The sequence below is a fragment of the Molothrus ater genome, unplaced genomic scaffold, assembly GCF_012460135.2.
Source record: "Molothrus ater isolate BHLD 08-10-18 breed brown headed cowbird unplaced genomic scaffold, BPBGC_Mater_1.1 matUn_MA555, whole genome shotgun sequence".
Lineage (NCBI taxonomy): Eukaryota > Metazoa > Chordata > Aves > Passeriformes > Icteridae > Molothrus > Molothrus ater.
The window spans coordinates 63,202-85,006 of record NW_023416730.1 but is presented as its reverse complement, the minus strand read 5'-3'; the positions used below and the strand labels follow the sequence as shown (position 1 = coordinate 85,006).

At 49.7% G+C, this 21,805-nt stretch overlaps 1 protein-coding gene and 1 long non-coding RNA gene across 4 annotated transcripts in view; one reads left to right on the top strand and one right to left on the bottom strand.

The window, feature by feature from the left end:
- Positions 1–12,328, bottom strand: part of TRIM28 (tripartite motif containing 28) — a 31,795-nt gene extending 19,467 nt beyond the window's left edge. Inside the window, exons 1-5 of one of the 2 annotated variants that reach the window (XM_054518428.1) lie at positions 12,130–12,328; positions 11,194–11,279; positions 10,980–11,112; positions 8,416–8,424; positions 8,181–8,334 (exon numbers count right to left, since the gene is read on the bottom strand). In XM_054518428.1, coding sequence (XP_054374403.1) covers positions 8,181–8,334; positions 8,416–8,424; positions 10,980–11,112; positions 11,194–11,279; positions 12,130–12,328 — 581 coding nt within the window. Of the gene's footprint in view, positions 1–8,180; positions 8,353–8,415; positions 8,425–10,979; positions 11,113–11,193; positions 11,280–12,129 lie in introns of both variants that reach the window. The other variant, XM_036405895.2, reaches the window with a different exon arrangement.
- Positions 12,329–17,488: 5,160 nt separating this feature from the next.
- LOC118701263 (uncharacterized) overlaps positions 17,489–21,805 on the top strand; it is a 31,369-nt gene continuing 27,052 nt past the window's right edge. Inside the window, exons 1-2 of one of the 2 annotated variants that reach the window (XR_004982454.2) lie at positions 17,489–19,827; positions 21,304–21,578. This is a non-coding gene — a long non-coding RNA (uncharacterized LOC118701263). Of the gene's footprint in view, positions 19,828–20,709; positions 20,892–21,303; positions 21,579–21,805 lie in introns of those variants that run through there. The other variant, XR_004982455.2, reaches the window with a different exon arrangement.

The following is a 21,805-nucleotide window of genomic DNA, read 5'->3' as shown; positions in this document are numbered from 1 at the left end:
CCCAGTCGTGAGGGACGACGCCACAGAGCTCGACTGATAAACTCAAACCTTCCTAAAATCCTGCAGGATGAATTTAAAAAGACAAAAAAAAATAAAAAAAACCCACAAAAACGCTAAAACTATTGCTCTCATTGCCTTGGCTCCTCTGCAGGTTGAGGAATTTTTTTGCTGCTTTGGCGCTGTTGGAAATTTTGCTGTGTTTGAGGCTCGGCCTCTGCAAATTCCCCAAAGGCCTCTGGTTTTATGGATGGGGAAAAAATGGGGGGAAAATGGGGGAAAAGGGGGAAAACATGGGGGAAAATGGGGAAAAATGGAAAAAACATGGGGGGGAAATGGGAGGAATAGGAAAAAATGGGGGGAAATGGGGAAAAATGGAGAAAACGTGGGAAAAATGGGGAGAAATGGGGAAAAATGGGGAGAAATGGGGAAAATGGAGAAAACATGGGGGAAAAATTGAGAAAACATGGGGGGGAAATGGGGGGAATGGGGGGAAATGGGGGGAAATGGGGAAAAATGGAGAAAACGTGGGGGAAATTGGGGGAAATGGGGGAAAAATGGGAGGAAATGGAGAAAATGTGGGGGAAATGGGGGAATAGGAAAAAGTGGGGGGAAATTGGGAAAATGGGGGGAAATTAGGGGAAATGGGGAAAATGGAGAAAACGTGGGGGAAATGGGGAAAACACGGGGGGAAATTGGGGAGAAAAGGGGGAAATGGGAAAATGGGGGAAAACATGGGGGAAATGGGGAAAAATGGAGAATATGTGGAGGAAAAATGGAGAAAAATGGGGGGAAATGGGGAAAAATGGAGAAAACACAAGGGAAATGGGGAAAAATGGGGGAAATTGGGGTGAAAATGGGGGAAAACCCAGGGAGAAAAGGGGAAAATGGGAAAATGGGGAAACATGGGGGGGAAATGGGGGAAAATGGGGGGAAATGGGGAAAAATGGAGAAAACATGGGGGAAATGGGGGAAAACATGGGGGAAACATGGGGGAAATGGGGGAAATTGGGAAAATGGGGGAAACATGGGGGGAAAATGGGGAAAAATTGAGAAAAAATGGGGGGAATTGGAAAAAATGGGGGGAAATGGGGAAAATGGAGAAAAGGTGGAGGAAATGGGGGGAATGGTGAAAAATGGAGAAAACAAGGGGGAAATGGGGAAAAATGGAGAAAACGTGGGGGAAACATGGGGGAAATGGGGGAAAATGGGGGAAATGGGGGAAAATGGGGGGAAATGTGGGGGAAACATGGGGGAAATGTGGGGGAAATGGGGAAAAATGGGGGGAAATGGGGGAAAATGGGGAAAACATGGGGAGAAAACGAGGGAAATTGGGAAAATGAGGGAAAACATAGGGAGAAAAGGGGAAATGGGGAAAAATGGGGGGAAATGGGGGCAAATGGGGGGAAATGGGGGCAAATGGGGAAAATGGAGAAAAATGGAGAAAAATGGAGAAAACGTGGGGGAAATGGGGGGAAATAGGGAAAAATGGAGAAAACATTGGAAAAATGGGGGGAAAAGGGGGAAAATGGGGGGAAAAGGGGGAAAAATGAGAAAACAAGGGGGACATGGGGGGAATAGGAAAAATGGGGGGAAATAGGGAAAACACAGGGGAAAGTGGGGAGAAAATGGGGGAAATTGGGAAAATGAGGGAAAACACAGGGAGAAAAGGGAGAAATGGGAAAATGGGGGAAACATGGGGGGAAATGGGGAAAATGGAGAAAACATGGGGGGAATGGGAAAAAATGGGGGGAAATGGAGAAAAATGGAGGAAACATTGGGGAAATGGGGGGAAATGGGGGGAAATGGAGAAAATGTAGAGGAAATGGGGGAAATTGGGTTGAAAATGGGGGAAATTGAGGGAAATGGGGAAAAATGGGGGAAATTGGGATAAATGGGGAAAATAAAGCAAGAAATGGGGAGCAATTGGGAAAATGAGGGAAAACCCAGGGAGAAAAGGGGGAAATGGGGGAAACGTGGGGGAAAATGGGGGGAATGGGAAAAAAAAATGGGGGAAAATGGAGGAAAATTGAGAAAATGTGGAGGAAATGGGGGAAATTGGGAAAATGGGGGAAAACCCAGGGAGAAAAGGGGGAAATGGGGGAAAACGGGGGAAAATGGGGAAAAATGGAGAAAATGTGGAGGAAATGGGGGAAATGGGGAAAAATTGGGGGAAATGGGGAAAAATGGGGGATATGTGGAGGAAATGGGGGGAATAGGAAAAAATGGGGGGAAATGGGAAAAATTGAGAAAATGTGGAGGAAATGGGGAAAAATGGGGGGAAATGGGGAAAAATGGGGGAAATGGGGGGAAAATGAGAAAACAAGGGGGAAATGGGGGGAATAGGAAAAATGGGGGGAAATAGGAAAAACACGGGGGAAATTGGGGAGAAAATGGGGGAAATTGGGAAAATGAGGGAAAACACAGGGAGAAAAGGGGGAAATGGGAAAATGGGGGAAACATGGGGGGAAATGGGGAAAAATGGAGAAAAATGGAGAAAAATGGAGAAAACGTGGGGGAAATGGGGGGAAAGGGGGAAAATGGAGAAAACATGGGGGAAATGGGGAAAAATGGGGGAAATGGAGAAAAACATGGGGGAAATGGAGGAAAACATGGGGGAAACATGGGGGAAATTGGGGAAATTGGGAAAATGGGGAAAACATGGGGGGAAAATGGGGGGGAAATGGGGAAAAATTGAGAAAAATGGGGGGAATTGGAAAAAAGGCGGGGAAATGGGGAAAAATGGAGAAAAGGTGGAGGAAATGGGGGGAAATGGTGAAAAATGGTGAAAAATGGAGAAAACCATTCCAAGGGGGAAATGGGGGAAATGGGGAAAAACATGGGGGAAATTGGGGAGAAAATTGGGGAAATTGGGAAAATGAGGGAAAAGCCAGGGAGAAAAGGGAGAAATGGGAAAATGGGGGGAAATGGGGGGGAAATTGGGGGAAAATGGGGGAAATGGGGGAAATGGGGAAAAAAGGAGAAAATGTGGGGGAAATGGGGGAAAATGGGGGAAAATGGGGAGAAATGGGGGAAAACACAGGGGAAATTGGGGAGAAAACATGGGGGAAATGGGGAAAAATGGGGGGAAATGGGACAAAATTGAGAAAACATGGGGGGAATGGGGGAAATAGGAAAAAATGGGGGAAAATGGAGGAAAATTGAGAAAATGTGGAGGAAATGGGGGAAATTGGGAAAATGGGGGAAACCACAGGAAGAAAAGGGGGAAATGGGAAAATGGGGGGGAAAATGGGGGAAAATGGAGAAAATGTGGTGGAAATGGGGAAAATAGGAAAAATGGGGAAATGGGGGAAAACACAGGGGAAATTGGGGGAAATGGGGAAAATAGGAAAAAAGGGGGGAAATGGGACAAAATTGAGAAAACATGGGGGAAATGGGAAAAAACGGGGAAAATTGGGGGGAAAATTGGGGGGAAAATGGGAAAATGGGGAAAAATGGGGCAAAATGGGGAGGAACACGGGGGGAAGTGGGGATGAATGGGGAAAATGAGGCAAAAATGGAGGAGAAAATGAGGGAAAAGGGAAGGGAAGAGGGGAAAGAGGTGGGAAAAGAGCAGGAAAAGGGGGAAGGAAGAGAAAGGGAGGAGGAAAAGGGGGGGAAATTAAAAAGGAAAAAGGGGAAAGGAAAAGGGGAAATGGGAAAAGAAAAAGGGAGAAAATTTAAAAGGGGGAAAATGGAAAGGGGAAAGGAAAAAAGGGAAAAGGAAAAATAGGAAAAAAAGGAAAAGGGGAAAAGGAAAAATGGGAAAAGAAAAAGGGAGAAAATTTAAGAGGGGAAAAATGAAAAGGGGAAAAAGGGGAAAAAGGGAAAAGGGAAAAGGGGAAAAGGAAAAATAAGAACAAAAGGGAAAGGAAAAAGGGGAAAAGGAAAAAAGGGGAAAAGGAAAAAAATGGGAAAAGAAAAAGGGAGAAAATTTAAAAGGGAAAAGGGGGAAAAGGGGGAAAAGGGGGAAAGGAAAAAAAGGAAAAAAAGGGAAAAGGGGAAAAGAAAAAGGGGAAATGGGAAAAGAAAAAGGGAGAAAATTTAAAAGGGGGAAATGAAAAAGGGGAAAAGGAAAAAGGAAAAAGGAAAAAGGAAAGGGGAAAAGGAAAAAGGGGAAAAGGAAAAATAGGAAAAAAGGAAAAGGAAAAAAGGGGAAAAGAAAAAGGGGGAAAGGAAAAAGGGGAAAGGAAAAATAGGAAGAAAAGGAAAAGGGAAAAGGGGAAAAGGAAAAAAGGGGAAAAGGAAAAATGGGAAAAGAAAAAGGGAGAAAATTTAAAAGGGGAAAAAAGGAAAAAAAGGAAAAGGAAAAAGGGGGAAAGGAAAAATAGGAAAAAAGGAAAAGGGAAAAGGAAAAAATGGGAAAAGAAAAAGGGAGAAAATTTAAAAGGGGAAAAAAGGAAAAGGGGAAGAGGAAAAAGGGGAAAAGGAAAAATAAGAATAAAGGGAAAAGGGGAAAGGGGAAAATGGGAAAATAAAAAGGGAGAAAATTTAAAAGGGGAAAAATGAAAAGGGGGAAAGGAAAAGGAAAAAGGAAAAAGGGGAACAGGAAAAATAAGAATAAAAGGAAAAGGGGAAAAGGGGAAAAGGGAAAAGGGGAAAAGGAAAAATGGGAAAGAAAAAGGGAGAAAATTTAAAAGGGGAAAAATGAAAAGAGGAAAAGGAAAAAGGGGAAAAGGGAAAAGGAAAAAGGGGAACAGGAAAAATGAGGAAAAGGAAAAATGGCAAAAAGGGGAAAAAGGGAGGAAAAAGGGAGGAAAAAGTGGGAGAAAAGGGGGAGAGAAAGGAAAAATGAAGTTTCGCAGCTCATTACCCATTAATGCGCTAATTAATCCTCATTAGGCCTCAATTATCTAATTAGCTCAGCAAATTAAGGGTTTTAGTTAATGAGATGCCCCAGGTAAGAGATTCTGTCGTTTAATCCTTAATTGCATTAATTACATTAATTAGGGCAGCTCTTCCCCAATAAAAATCCTTCCTTACTCGGTCATTAATGCCATTAATGAAGTAATGAGCTAATTAAGGAGGTAATCCAGCTAATTAAAGATGTGCTCAGCCAAGCAATCAAAGCAATTTTGCCCAATTAAAAGCAGCAAAGCCATAAAGAAAACTCAATTAAAATTGATTAAGAATTAATTCGTTTAAGCCATCAATAACGTTGTTAATTGATTAGTGACTAATTAGCGCCCTCCAGGTCAGGCCACGCCCCCTTTGTTAATTAATTCCCACCTTGGCCAACACTTCAGGGCCTGCCCAATTAACGAGGTTTGAGACAATCAGGGAGAGAAGCAGTAATTAAAGCAGTAATTAAAGCAGTAATGAACTCAGTAATTAAAGCAGTGATTAAATCAGTAATAGAATCAATAATAGAATCAGTAATTAATCCCTAATTAAAGCAATGATCATAGAATCAGTAATTAATAACTAATTAAAGCAGTGATAGGATCAGTAGTTAAATCAGTAATGGAATCAGTAATTAAATCCCTAATAAAATCAGTAATTAAATCAGTAATAAATTAAGTAATTATATCAGTAATTAAAGCAGTGATAGCATCAGTAGTTAAATCAGTATGGAATCAGTAATTAATCCCTAATTAAAGCAATGATAGAATCAGTAATTAAATCCCTAATTAAAGCAGTGACAGCATCAGTAGCTAAATCAGTAATGGAATCAGTAATTAAATCAGTAATTAAATCCATTTTTAAGTCACTAATTAAATCAGTAATTAAATCCATAATAAGTAATTAAATCAGTAATAAATTAAGTAATTAAATCAGTAGTAAATTAAGTAATTAAATCCCTAATTAAAGCAGTGATAGCACCAGTAGTTAAATCAGTAATAGAATCAGTAATTAGTCACTAATTAAAGCAGTGATAGAATCAGTAATTAAATCCCTAATTAAAGCAATGATGGCACCAGTAATTAAATCAGTAATAGAATCAGTAATTAATCCCTAATTAAAACAATGATGATAGAATCAGTAATTAAATCAGTAATTAAAGCAGTGATAGCACCAGCAGTTAACTCAGTAATGGAATCAGTAATTAATCCCTAACTAACGCAGTAATAGAATCAGTAATTAATCACTAATTAAAGCAGTGACAGAATCAGTAATTAAATCCCTAATTAAAACAATGATGATAGAATCAGTAATTAAATCCCTAATTAAAGCAGTGATAGAATCAGTAGCTAAATCAGTAATGGAACCAGTAATTAGTCACTAATTAAAGCAGTGATAGAATCAGTAATTAAATCCCTAATAAAATCAGTAATTAAATCAGTAATTAATCCCTAATTAAAGCAATGATGATAGAATCAGTAATTAATCCCTAATTAAACCAGTGATAGCACCAGTAGCTAAATCAGTAATTAAATCAGTAATTAAATCCCTAATTAAAGCAATGATAGAGTCAGTAATTAAATCCCTAATAAAAGCAATGATAGAGTCAGTAATTAAATCTCTAATAAAATCAGTAATTAAATCAGTAATAAATTAAGTAATTATATCAGTAATTAAATCAGTGATAGCATCAGTAGTTAAATCAGTAATGGAATCAGTAATTAATCCCTAATTAAAGCAGTGATAGCATCAGCAATTAAATCCCTAATTAAAGCAGTGATAGCATCAGTAGTTAAATCAGTAATGGAATCAGTAATTAATCCCTAATTAAAGAAATGATAGAATCAGTAATTAAATCCCTAATTAAAGCAGTGATAGCACCAGCAGTTAACTCAGTAATGGAATCAGTAATTAATCCCTAACTAAAGCAAGGATAGAATCAGTAATTAATCCCTAATTAAAGCAGTGATAGAATCAGTAATTAATCCCTAATTAAAGCAGTGATGGAATCAGTAATTAATCCCTAATTAAAGCAATGATGCTAGAACCAGTAATTAATCCCTAATTAAACCAGTGATAGCACCAGTCATTAAATCCCTAATTTAACCAGTGATAGAATCAGTAATTAAATTAAAACCCTAATTAAAGCAGTGATAGAATCAGTAATTAATCCCTAATTAAACCAGTGATAGAATCAGTAGTTAACTCAGTAATAAACTCAGTAATTAATCCCTAATTAAAGCAGGCACTGTTAATTACACCCTCAGCTGGGCACTCAGGGCTGCAGTTACACTCCCCCCCCCCATTAATTAGCACTAATTGCAATTAATTCCATTCATGGCTGCTGTCTGTGCTCCCTCTGCTGACACTCCCGGTTACAGTAATGACAGTAATTAATTAATTAGCACTAATTAACGCTAATTACACTCAGGGGTGCTGTGGTGTTCCCTCCGGGATTACATTAATGACAGTAATTACAGTAATTAACGCTCACGGGTGGGGTCAATGGCAGCAGTAATGACAGTAATTAATTAATTAGCGATAATTAACGTTAATTAGACTCACGGGTGCAGTCGGGGTGGCACTCCCATTACAGTAATGACAGTAATTAACACTCACGGCTGGGGTTAATGGCAGCAGTAATGACAGTAAGGGTTACAGTAATTAATTAATTAGCAGTAATTAACGCGAATTAGACTCACGGGTGCAGTCCCATTACAGTAATGACAGTAATTACAGTAATTAACAGTCACGGGTGGGGTCAATGGCAGCAGTAATGACAGTAATTAATTAATTAGCGGTAATTGGCGTTAATTGGACTCACGGGTGCAGCCGGTGCTCCCGCCGGTGGCACTCCCGTTACAGTAATTACAGTAATTAACAGTCACGGGTGGGGTCAATGGTTACAGTAATGACAGGAAGGGTTACAGTAATTAATTAATTAGCGGTAATTAGCGTTAATTAGACTCACGGGTGCAGCCGGTGTGCTCCTGCCGGTGGCACTCCCATTACAGTAATGACAGTAATTACAGTAATTAACAGTCGCGGCTGGGGTCAATGGCAGCAGTAATGACAGTAATTGATTAATTAGCGGTAATTGGCGTTAATTGGACTCACGGGTGCAGCCGGTGCTCCCGCCGGTGGCACTCCCGTTACAGTAATTACAGTAATTAACACTCACGGGTGGGGTCAATGGCAGCAGTAATGGCAGTAATTGATTAATTAGCGGTAATTAGCGTTAATTACTCACGGGTGCAGCCGGTGCTCCCGCCGGTGGCACTCCCGTTACAGTAATGACAGTAATTGATTAATTAGCGGTAATTGGCGTTAATTAGACTCACGGGTGCAGCCGGTGCTCCCGCCGGTGGCACTCCCCGCAGGTCAGGCTCTCGCAGGCGCTGCAGAACAGCGACAGCGGCTCCCGGGGGTGCGAGCGGCAGCGGGACGGGAACGGCGCCGGAACGGGAGCCACGGGATCCACGGGATCGACGGGATCGACGGGATTGGTGGGATCTGTGGGGTTAATGGGATCGATGGGATCGATGGGATCAACGGGATCCACGGGATCGACGGGATTGGTGGGATCTGTGGGGTTAATGGGATCCACGGGATCGACGGGATCAACGGGATTGATGGGATCTGTGGGATCAGTGGGATCGATGGGATCGATGGGATCTGTGGGATCGATGGGATTAATGGGATCGATGGGATTGATGGGATCCACGGGATCCATGGGATCAATGTGATCTGTGGGATCAGTGGGATCGATGGGATTGATGGGATCGATGGGATCTGTGGGATCTGTGGGATTAAAGGGATCAATGGGATCGATGGGATCTGTGGGATCAATGGGAGCAACGGGATCGATGGGATCAACGGGATTGATGGGATCGATGGGATTGACGGGATCTGTGGGATTGATGGGATCTGTGGGATTAATGGGATCGATGGGATTGATGGGATCTGTGGGATTGATGGGAGCAATGGGATCGATGGGATTGATGGGATCTGTGGGATCAATGGGATCAATGGGATCGATGGGATCTGTGGGATTAATGGGAGCAATGGGATTGATGGGATTGATGGGATCAATGGGATTGATGGGATCTGTGGGATTAATGGGATCGGTGGGATCGATGGGAGCAATGGGATCAATGGGATCGGGAAGGGACGGAGAGCCTGGGGAGAGAGAGAACGGCAGAATTGGAACGGGAGAAACCGGGAATGGGGAAATTGGAATGGAAACAAAAACGGCAACGGAAACAGGAATGGGGGAATGGGGAAACCTGGGGATAGGACCAAGGGGATTCCCATTGCCATTCCCCCATTCCCATTCCCATTCCCATTCCCCCATTCCCATTCCCCCATTCCCATTCCTATTCCCCCAATCCCATTCCCCCATTCCCCATTCCCATTCCCCATTCCCATTCCTCTCTTTTCCCATTCCCATCCCATCTTCCCATTCCCCCATTTCCAATTTCCCAATTTTCCCCATTCCCATTGGGAATGGGGGAATGGGAACAGGAATGGGAATGGGGGAATGGGGAAATGGGATTGGGGGAATGGGATTGGGGGAATGGGAATGGGGGAATGGGAATGGGAATGGGAATGGGGAATGGGGAATGGGAATGGAGGAATGGGGGAATGGGAATGGGGCAATGGGATTGGGAAAATGGGAATTGGAATGGGGGAAATAGGGAATGGGAATGAGGGGAATTGGGAACATGGAATGGGAATGGGGTAAACTGGGAACAGGAACGTGGCAATGGGGAAATGGGGAATGGGGATATGGGAATATGGGAATGGGGGAATGAGAGAATGGGAATGGGAACAGGGAGATGGGATTTGGAATGGGAACATGGGAACAAGGGAATGGGAATGGAGATGGGAAAATGGGAATAGAAATGGGGGAATGGGAATGGGAACATTGGGAATGGGAAAATTGGAATGGGAACAGGAATGGGAACAGCAATGGAGAAAATTCGGAATGGGGGAATGGGGGAAACTGGGAATGGGAACAGGAACGTGGGAACAGGGGAATGGGATTGGGAATATGGGAATTGGAATGGGAACATGGGAATGGGGAATGGGAATGGGGGAAACTGGGAACATGGAATGGGAGAATGGGAATGGAGGAATGGGAATGGGAACATGGGAATGGGAATGGGGGAACAGGGGAAATTGGGAAGATGTGAATGGGAATGGGGGAATGGGGGAATGGGAATGAGGGAAACTGGGAACATGGAATGGGAGAATGGGAATGGGAACATGAACATGGGAATGGGGGAACTGGATTGGGAAAATGGGAATTGGAATGGGGGAATGGGAATGGGGGAATGGGAGAATGGGAATGGGAATGGAGAAAACTGGAATGGGAATGGGGGAATGGGAACAGGAATGGGAATGGGAACAGGAATGGGGAAATGGGGGAAACTGGGAATGGGAACAGGAACGTGGGAACAGGGGAATGGGATTGGGAATATGGAAATTGGAATGGGGGAATGGGAATAGGGGAATGGGGGAATGGGAATGCAAAAATGGGAATTGGAATGGAGGAAACTGGGAATGGGAAAACGGGAAATTGGGAAGATGGGAATGGGGGAAGTGTGGAATGGGAATGGGAAAATTGGAATGGGAACACAAATGGGAACAGGAACAGGAATGGGGGAAACTGGGAATGGGAACATGGGAATGGGGGAAGGGGGGTAAGGGAATGGGGGAATGAGAATGGGGGAATGGGAACAGGGGAATGGGAATGGGAAATGGGACCTGGAATGGAGGAAACTGGGAATGGGGGAATGGGAATAGAAATGGGAATAGGAAAATTTGAATGGGAATAGAAATGGGAATGGGAATGGGGGGATGGGGGAAATTTGGAATGGGAAAATGGGAATTGGAATGGGAACATGGGAATGCAGTAATGGGGGAATGGGAACGGGGTAGGAATGGGAATGGGAACATGGGAACGGGGGAATGGGGGAAATTGGGAATGGGAACAGCAATAGGGAAAATTGGGAATGGGGGAAACTGGGAACAGGAACGTGGCAATGGGGGAATGGGAATGGGGGAATGGGTTACAGGAGGTGACACGGGTGACACAGGGAGGTGACAGTGAGGTGACAATGGGTGACATCACTCACCCAGGGGCTGCACGCGGTGCTCCCGGGTGTACCTGACCCTCAGGTGAGCCCCCACGCAGGTGGCGCACAGCGGCTCCGAGCACTCCAGACAGAAGCTGGTGGCGCTGGCGTTGTCCTCGCAGCTGGTGCAGCTCTGGGGACAAGGGACAAGTCCCTCAGACCCCATCAGTTAATGAGGGTTAATTAGCATTAATTAGCGTTAATTAAGCCCTACCTGCCCGCTGGGGCTGGGCTGCAGGAACAGGTTCTCCATGATGTCACCCAGGGGACACTGCTGGTGGCACACGGGACACTCGAACGCTGAGGGGACACGGGGGGGACAGAGTCACAGCAGGGTCACAGTGTCCCCAAGGAGGGGACAGTGCCACACAGGGGTCGGTGTCCCCTCCCCACAGAGCTCCCAGTATCCCCCAGTGACCCCCAGTGCCTCCCAGTATCCCCCACTATCTCCCCGTACCTCCCAGTATCTCCCAGTATCCCCAGCCCCTCCCACCATTCCCATCCCTTAGGTGGGCTCCAGGTGTGGCTCCCAGTGCTCCCAGTGCTCCCAGTATCCCCCAGTGCTTTCCCTATCTCCCAGTGCTCCCAGTATCCCCAGTAGCCCCCAGTGCTCCCACTAACTCCCAGTACCTCCCCAGTAATCACCAGTAAACTCCAGCGATCCCAGTAACCCCCAGTGCTCCCAGTATCTCCCAGTAACCCCAGTGCTCCCAGCAACCCCCAGTATCTCCCAGTGTTGCCAGGATCCCCAGTAACCCCCAGTGCTCCCAGTAAACCCCAGCGCTTCCCAGTAATCTCCAGTAAACTCCAGCAATCCCAATAACTCCCAGCATCCCCCAGTGCTCCCAGTATCTCCCAGGGGCTCCCAGTAACTCCCAGTATCCCCCAGTATCCCCCAGTATCTCCCAGTGCTCCCAGTAACGCCCAGTAATCCCAGTAACCCCCATTATCTCCCAGTGGCTCCCACTGTTCCCAGTAATCCCCAGTGCTCCCAGTATCCCCAGTCCCCCATCTCCCCTCACCGTTCCCATGCTCGCTCCCGATGCAGCCCCGGCACACGGAGTGCAGGCAGGGCAGCAGCCGCGGCTCCCAGTGCTCCCAGTATCGCCCAGTATCCCCCAGTGTTCCCATTAACCCCATCTCCCCTCACCGTTCTTGTCTCCATGCTCGCTCCCGATGCAGCCCCGGCACACGGAGTGCAGGCAGGGCAGCAGCCGCGGTTCCCGCTGCGGGCTCAGGCGTTTTCTGCAGGCCCCGCAGAGCTCCAGCAGCCCCAGCGGCTCGGGCAGCTCCGCTCCGGTGGCCCCGGGGCCGCTCCCGAGCGCTGCCGCCACCTGAGGCGCCGCCATGGTGGCCGCGTCCCCCTCACGCTGGGCACGGCCTCCTGCTCCCGCCCCCGCGCCGCCCCGCGGCCAATCACTGCCCGCGCTGGCTGAGTGACGTTGAGGAAAACCAATAGAAGGGCGGTAGGGCGGGGATTAGCGAAGATTGACAGCGCGCGGGAGCAATGAGAGAGGAGAAGGCGGGAAGGAAAGGGCGGGAAGAGGCCTCCGGCACGTGAAGGCGAACAGACCAATCAGCGCGCAGAGCGGGCGGAGCTCAGCCAATCAGCGGCCGGAGAGCCCTGGGGAAGGCGGGGACTTCTTGGACGGAGCGGCCAATCGGCATCGGCGAGCTGCGAGGAGGCGGGGCCGATGATGTGATGGACAGCTGAACAAACCAATGGGGAGCAGAACTGGGGAGGGACTGGGAATACTGGGAGGTACTGGGGGTTACTGGGAATTACTGGGATCACTGCGAGCTCGGAGCACTGGGGAGGCACAGGGGGTTACTGGGAGTTACTGGGAGCACTGGGAGTTACTGGGGGTTACTGGGGGTTCCTGAGAGTTACTGGGGGTTACTGGGACTTACTGGGACTTACTGGGAGCACTGGGGGTTACTGGGAGTTACTGGGAATTACTGGGAGTTACTGGGGTTACTTGGATCACTGGGAATTACTGGGAGCACTGGGGGTAAATGGGATTGATGGGAGTTACTGGGAGTTACCGGTGATTACTGGGGGTTACTGGGAGCACTGGGAGATACTGGGATCACAGGGAATTACTGGAACTTACTGGAAATTACTGGGCGAACTGGGAATTACTGGGATCACTGGGAGTTACTGGGGATCATTAAGAGTCACTGTGATCATGGGGGATTACTGGGATCACTGGGGGTTACTGGGTATTAATGGAAATTACTGGGAGTTACTGGAGATTACTGGGAGTTACTGGAAATTACTGGGATCACTGGAGGTTACTGGGAGGCACTGGGGGTCACTTGGATCACTGGGAGATACTGGGAATTACTGGGGATTAATGGAATCACTGGGAATACTGGGAGCACTGGGGGTTGCTGGATGTTACTGGGAGTTACTGGATTCACTGGGAGATACTGGGACAGAGCTGAGCAGGTGACACAGCACAGGTGACACAGCACAGGTGCCACCACAGGTGACATCAATTTTAATGTAAAAAACAGCAAAAACAGCACCAAAAGTGTCCCTAAACCCCCTGGGGTCATTGTCACCATCGGGGGGACAGGAGGGAGGCCAGTCCCAGGTCCATCCCCAGCTCCTGGGTCACTCTCAGGTGTCCCTGGATCCTTCTCCAGGTGCGACACCTCAACTCCATCCAGGCCTCCGGGCATCTCCATGGCCTCTCATGGTCCATCCATCCAATCATCTCCATGGCCTCTCATGGTCCATCCATCCAATCATCTCCATGGCCTCTCATGGTCCATTCATCCAATCATCTCCATGGCCAATCACGGCGTGGTCCATCCGTCCAATCACCTCCATGGCCTCTCATGGTCCATCCGTCCAATCATCTCCATGGCCACTCATGGTCCACCTGTCCAACCCCTGTTCAAGAACATTCCAGGGGTCCCACCAGGCCAATGACATCATCACCCTCATGGTCCATCCCTCCAAGCATCTCCATGGCCTCTCATGGTCCATCCATCCAATCATCTCCATGGCCTCTCATGCTCCATCTGTCCAATCATCTCCATGGCCTCTCATGGTCCATCCGTCCAATCATCTCCATGGCCACTCATGGTCCACCCTTCCAATCATCTCCATGGTCCATCCGTCCAATCCCTGTGTCCAGCTCAGTTCCAGAACATTCCAGGGGTCCCATCAGATCATCACCCTCAATGGGTGACATCACTCACCCAGGGGCTGCACGCGGTGCTCCCGGGTGTACCTGACCCTCAGGTGAGCCCCCACGCAGGTGGCGCACAGCGGCTCCGAGCACTCCAGACAGAAGCTGGTGGCGCTGGCGTTGTCCTCGCAGCTGGTGCAGCTCTGGGGACAAGGGACAAGTCCCTCAGACCCCATCAGTTAATTAGGGTTAATTAGCATTAATTAGCGTTAATTAAGCCCTACCTGCCCGCTGGGGCTGGGCTGCAGGAACAGGTTCTCCATGATGTCACCCAGGGGACACTGCTGGTGGCACACGGGACACTCGAACGCTGAGGGGACACGGAGGGGACACGGAGGGGACACAGAGGGGACAGAGTCACAGCAGGGTCACAGTGTCCCCATAGGCGGGGGGACAGGGGTGTCCCCTCCCCACAGAGCTCCCAGTAACTCCCAGTGCTCCCAGTTTCCCCCAGTACCTCCCTGTGGTGGGAAGGGGGCAAAAATTACGAAGCTGAGATCCCATGGGAGGGGGGGGGAGGTGGTAAACTACAACATCTGTTCCAGAAAGTTCTCTGCTCTAAACTTCCCCATTGGAGCACCCCACAAAACGCCTCCCCCGCACCCCGGTTCTCCCGTCCCAATGGCCGGAGAGCCCCGCTGTGCCCGCCCCTCCGTTCCCCTTCTTAAACCCGGGTCCCGCCCGCTTTCGGGGCTCGGTTTCTTTGCCCTGCTCCGGATTCTTTTGGCTCCGGGACAAACCCGGCCCCGGGGGAGCCGCTGCGAAGCTGACAAGGAGCGGCAGGAACGCAGCCAAGCCACTGTGAGGCGTCTGTCTGTCTGTCTGTCTGTCTGTCTGTCCGCCCGGGACTTTGAGAGAACTTCGGTAAGTAGAATGCAGTGCTCATCGCAGCACGCACCCCCCCCCCCCCCCACCCGAACGAATTTGCTTTTACTTTAATTTATTTGCCTCGTCAATGTGTTTTTAGCGATGGGATGTCGCCTATCCCGCGCTCAGAGGGAGTTTTATCTCCAAATTCGAAGTCGCCTTGTTTCGGGAAAAAAAAAAGTGTTTTTAAAAAGGGATGTTAAGGTGTTCGTTCGGCTTCTGTTCGAGCATTTTCCCGAGATTTCTCGGGAAGATGTTTTGTCCGTTTCGTTTTGGGAAAAAGTGGGGAAATGCATTTATTTAGAGCAAGTTAAGGAGAATTTTAGGTTTGGAAAATTCACTGCTTTGTTTGATTCGATTTTTGAGTTGATAAAAAAATAGAAAAAGCCCAGGATCCCGGTCCTCCTTCCCCGTGTCCTCCCCCCGCTTTTTTAAACCCTCTGCCCCCGTGGAGGATGCGGGACACACGCCCTGTCCCGCTGCCGTCTCCTGCATCCACCAGCGCCTCTCCCCGCCTGGGACTGGCCACCCCAGACTGGAATTTACCCGTAACCCCCATCCTAAAAATCTCTGTTTGTAGTTCGGGGGTTCTTGTTTACAAAATGGCGGCGGCCACGCGCCAGCACAAGATGGCGGCGGCCTCGTGGTAGCGCAGGGCGCCGCCATTTCCCTCCTCCGGCCACTCCCCCTGCGTCGGGCCCGCCCCTCTCCGATCTGGGTCTTCCTGTGGGCGGTGCTCCCGCAAAAGGCCCCGCCCAGGGGCGTGACGTCAGTTTTAAGCCACGCCCCCTGTAGTTTGTCCCGGTTCCCATGGCAATGGGACCGGAAGTGGGCGTGGTTTAAACCGGAAGGCCGCCATCTTGGCTTGCCGGAAACCCTGCGGTTTAGCGTGTCCGGTCACCACCTCAGGGGCGGAGATTTGGCTGCACCCCCGGCCACAACACCAGGCCAGGGAGCAGCTGGGCAAAGATCCGGGAGGAGGCAATCAGGGACGGGAATCTTGAGCTGGCAGAGGGCCTGGGGCGGGTGGCTGCTCCAGTCATTCTTAATCCGAATGGGAACGCGAGGTGGGAGCAAATTCCACGCGCAGAGATCCAAGAGGTGTGGAAAGCAGCGAAAGACTGTGGGAGAGGTTCACCCTATTTTAAAAATTTACTAGAACTGACATTTACTGGACATATTTCAGTAGCCCATGACTTAAAGTACATTATGACAGCCCTGTTGACCCCCACTGAGCTTCTTTTCTGCAAAGCCAATTGGAAAAAACTGTTAAAGGCAGGCCCTGATTAAGAAACATCAAATGCAAGGATTAGGTGATGGTGCTATGGATGCATTTGCGGGTGAAGGAGATTTTATTAGGCCTGAAGGTCAGGCCATTTTGCCTGATGTAATTGATGAAATTAATGAAATTAATTTCAGTAATTGATGTAATTAATGAAATTAAACTAGCTGCTAAAACTGCACTTTTAACTATCCCAGACAATGCCACCGCCTTGCAAAGCTTCTCAGCCACCCACCAGGGAGTCGACGAGCCCTTCATCAAGTTCGTGGAGCGCCTCCGAGAAGCCATCGAAAGACAGAACGACAACGTGGAAGCCAGGGGCGAGCTGCTCCAAAAAATGGTCATGAGTAACCTCAACTGAGCCACCAAGAAGATCCTCAGAGCTCTTCCACAGGACCCTGAGCCTCCTATCGCCCAAATGGTCACCGCCTGCACCAGAGCCACCTCACTGGAACAGCCAATTGCGGCTGCGGTAAGCAAGGGTGTCAGGGGAGGCAATGGTGACTTGAAATAATATTCAGTGTTTTAATTGCAAGCAGTATGGCCCTAATTATGCCAACTGTGCCTACCCCCTGTCCGATGGATGCATTGATTCCACCGTGGCTCCTGCAGCCTCCTCAGCTGGAGGAAAATGGTTTTTTCTGGGAAATGGTTTTTTCTGGGAAATGGTTTTTTCAGCACGCCTCGGCCCCACACGATTACACCAAGTCGAGGCCTCAGCGGTTCCAGGTGGGCAGCAAAAACCAATTCCCAGATGGGTCATTTCTGAGGCTCAGAGCCCCGAGGGAGGTTTCAGGTCCTTCAGTCGGACAGGGCAGGTAGACTCGAGCCTTTGCAGAGTCCTCCACAGCTCAGTCACAGTCGTGGTAGAGGATGAGGGCTTTGCCAGGGTTCCAGCTGGCTTCTTGGAGCCTCCCTCCCACGACAGGACCATGGAGGTGCTGATTGTTGGGGACAACAAACACGCTCCTTTTGGAATTACTGTGATCCCAGAGGCTGTGACCGTTCACCCTTCCAATGAAACAACTGTGACCGTTTCCTGTACCCCACCGCCGCACACTTAGCGCAGGCACGCTCCTTCTGCACAGATGTGTGTGCTTCCAGGACAGGACCCTGATGAGTCTAATTGTGGTGTTTATTTCACACAGTAACCATCCAGGGAAAGACCTAACACGTCAGCCACCATCTCCTACAAAGAGAAGAACTTGCACCTTCCGATGATGGCAGGCACAGGAAGATTCACCTGCCAAGAGACAAACCCACCGCGTCGCCCCTCCTGCCCCGGAATCCGCCCTTCCCATGGAAAAGGAGAAGGAGGAAGGGGACATAACTCAAACCTGGTTGCAAGGGTGCTCATCACATGCAGATTCACCCCCTCGATGGAGCAGACAAACGTTTCGCACAGAAATGTCCTCCCGCCCTTCCCAAAGTTCTGTTATTAGTAAGAAGTCGTTGCTTCCTCCCGGCTGCCGACGTTACGCGCCTCGGGTTCCGCCCCTCTCTCCCTCCCCCATTCTTTGCCATCCTCCTTCCCTTCTTCCGCCTTGTGGCGCTTCTGCTGCTTCTCCTTCTCCTCCTTTCCTCCTTCCTTCTCCTCCTTCAACCCACGGAGAAGGGGGAGGTAGCAGAGAGAGTTTGAGTACGAGTTGATGTCGAACGGGAAGAGACCATTTCCCGTGAGAACAGGGGAACAGGCAAAGAGAAAACAGAGGAAGTTTGAGTTATGGTTGAGAGTGTTTTGGCCCCCAGATCCCGAATCCTTTTGGGGTCTGATGAGCGTCGGCATCGGGTGCCTTGGCTCGGCGTTGGGTTCATCCCGCAGCGCCGGTTTTGTCTTGTTTGCCAAAAGTGGCCCCGCTGACCACTCGCGTTCCGCGGCGCAGCTCCATGGCCCCCTTTACCCATTCAAGGTTTAGGATAGGTTGGGATTGTTTAGGCTCCTTGTTTTGATTAGGAAACCTTTTCAACAATCGGAAGCTCGCGAAAGTTGGAGACGGGTTGAGGTTGCAGGGCACGGCGAAGTTGCGCGTCTTTTGTAAGCGGCGTTTTTGAAAGTTAACGCGCTCGCCCCGCGTCCGAGCTGAGGTCGCGTGTTTTTCAAGGAGGTCGCGTGGTTCCATGTAAAAGGTGCCTTTGGGCTCATGTTTTTTTCACGTGAAAGGCAATTTGGAAATCCCGTGGGGTTTTTTTTCATGCATGAGGCACCTCCTGCGCTCCGTGCTCCTGGCGGGGCTTTACACCTGCCGGGCACGCGCGTGTCAATCGAGGCATCGAGGAATTCCACTATGAGCTCAGCATAGCCTGGGGTTTAGAGGTGGTTCACAAGGCTGGTGTCTTTGCAAGGGGGCCACGAAAAAGGAGACTGGTTCTAATCCCCGAGAAGGGATCGGGTGCGCTGGTGCGCCCCGAGGGAGAGAGGAACGACCGAGGGAGAGAGGAACGACCGAGGGAGAGAGGAACGACCTAGGGAGAGAGGAACGTGCTTCTCGACGCCACACTCGGGGCATTCCCAGCCTTGCAGCCACCCTCGCCTCCATCCAGGTGACCTCCCGCCCAAACAGAACACCTGGGTCACCTTGGCCAGGTCCCTCCAGCAGGACAACTTCGGTACGGCCACGGGAAGCGCGGACGAGCCGTTACCTCCGTGCCTGGTGGGAGTCCCGTGACAGAAAAAGATGAGAAAGATGAGATGGGTTTCTCATGGGTGAGAAACCCAACGCTGTGGACTCCTGGCATGGATGGACAAGGATTCTTCACGTGCCTCACCAGAGCCCCACGAGCCGGACCCGTTGGGCCCATCCAGAGCAAAGCGCTGCGTTAATTTTGTGCACGCAGCGAGACCGAATCGGCAGATGAGACCTCCAAGCAAAGATGCCTCACCAGACGATAAAAGGGGGTCCCTGCAGCCTGGGCCAGCTGAGTACCCTCACCCCAAATACCTCCCAATTGCAGAATTGCAAGCAGAACACCAAATTATCCCGCCAGAAGAGATCCTTGGAAGAATTCGGTCCAGATTGTGACGGCCAAATTCACACTTGGGGATCGACCCGAGAGGGTCGCGGTTTCCATTTTTCCACCCCGGGTCGCCGCCGCGAAGGCCCTCGGGGAGATTTCTCAGCCGGGCTGTTGGCTCGGCGAGCAGGCCAAGGCGACGTTCGTGGACGAAGAGGCCGCCGGGCTCGCCACGTTTCAAGATAGGGCAGCAATCGAATTTTCTGCTGCTCTCCCGCGGCCGTGGATGCGAGGACTTTGAAGGACTCTGCTGCTTTGGCTTGTGTTCGCACAGCAGCGCGATACAGGCGAACATAACGGGGCTGTTCAATCACGTGAACTGCGTTAAGGCTGAGGAGAAGGCGGCTGCAGAAGGCTCCGGGACAAACCTGGCCCCGGGGGAGCCGCTGCGAAGCTGACAAGGAGCGGCAGGAACGCAGCCAAGCCACTGTGAGGCGTCTGTCTGTCTGTCTGTCTGTCCGTCCGGGACTTTGAGAGAACTTCGGTAAGTAGAATGCAGTGCTCATCGCAGCACGCACCCCCCCCCACCCGAACGAATTTGCTTTTATTTTAATTTATTTGCCTCGTCAATGTGTTTTTAGCGATGGGATGTCGCCTATCCCGCGCTCAGAGGGAGTTTTATCTCCAAATTCAAAGTCGCCTTGTTTCGGGGAAAAAAAAAGTGTTTTTAAAAAGGGATGTTAAGGTGTTCGTTCGGTTTGTGTTCGAGCGTTTTCCCGAGATTTCTCGGGAAGATGTTTTGTCCGTTTCGTTATGGGAAAAAGTGGGGAAATGCATTTATTTAGAGCAAGTTAAGGGGAATTTTAGGTTTGGAAAATTCACTGCTTTGTTTGATTCGATTTTTAAGTTGATAAAAAAATAGAAAAAGCCCAGGATCCCGGTCCTCCTTCCCCGTGTCCTCCCCCCGCTTTTTTAAACCCTCTGCCCCCGTGGAGGATGCGGGACACACGCCCTGTCCCGCTGCCGTCTCCTGCATCCACCAGCGCCTCTCCCCGCCTGGGACTGGCCACCCCAGACTGGAATTTACCCGTAACCCCCATCCTAAAAATCTCTGTTTGTAGTTCGGGGGTTCTTGTTTACAAAATGGCGGCGGCCACGCGCCAGCACAAGATGGCGGCGGCCTTGTGGTAGCGCAGGGCGCCGCCATTTCCCTCCTCCGGCCACTCCCACTGCGTCGGGCCCGCCCCTCTCCGATCTGGGTCTTCCTGTGGGCGGTGCTCCCGCGAAAGGCCCCGCCCAGGGGCGTGACGTCAGTTTAAAGCCGCGCCCCCTGTAGTTTGTCCCGGTTCCCATGGCAATGGGACCGGAAGTGGGCGTGGCTTAAACCGGAAAGGCGCCATCTTGGCTTGACGGAAACCCTGCGGTTTAGCGTGTCCGGTCACCACCTCAGGGGCGGAGATTTGGCTGCACCCCCGGCCACAACACCAGGCCAGGGAGCAGCTGGGCAAAGATCCGGGAGGAGGCAATCAGGGACGGGAATCTTGAGCTGGCAGAGGGCCTGGAGCGGGTGGCTGCTCCAGTCATTCTTAATCCGAATGGGAACGCGAGGTGGGAGCAAATTCCACGCGCAGAGATCCAAGAGCTGCGGAAAGCAGCGAAAGACTGTGGGAGAGGTTCACCCTATTTTAAAAATTTACTAGAACTGACATTTACTGGACATATCCCAGTAGCCCACGACTTAAAGTACATTATGACAGCCCTGTTGACTCCCACTGAGTTTCTTTTCTGCAAAGCCAATTGGAAAAAACTGTTAAAGGCAGGCCCTGATTGAGAAACGTCAAATGCAAGGATTAGGTGATGGTGCTATGGATGCATTTGCGGGTGAAGGAGATTTTATTATGCCTGAAGGTCAGGCCATTTTGCCTGATGTAATTGATGAAATTAATGAAATTAATTTCAGTAATTGATGTAATTAATGAAATTAAACTAGCTGCTAAAACTGCACTTTTAACTATCCCAGACGATGCCACCGCCTTGCAAAGCTTCTCAGCCACCCACCAGGGAGTCGACGAGCCCTTCATCAAGTTCGTGGAGCGCCTCCGAGAAGCCATCGAAAGACAGAACGACAACGTGGAAGCCAGGGGCGAGCTGCTCCAAAAAATGGTCATGAGTAACCTCAACTGAGCCACCAAGAAGATCCTCAGAGCTCTTCCACAGGACCCTGAGCCTCCTATCGCCCAAATGGTCACCGCCTGCACCAGAGCCACCTCACTGGAACAGCCAATTGCGGCTGCGGTAAGCAAGGGTGTCGGGGGAGGCAATGGTGACTTGAAATAATATTCAATATTTTAATTGCAAGCAGTATGGCCCTAATTATGCCAACTGTGCCTACCCCCTGTCCGATGGATGCATTGATTCCACCGTGGCTCCTGCAGCCTCCTCAGCTGGAGGAAAATGGTTTTTTCTGGGAAATGGTTTTTTCTGGGAAATGGTTTTTTCAGCACGCCTCGGCCCCACACGAT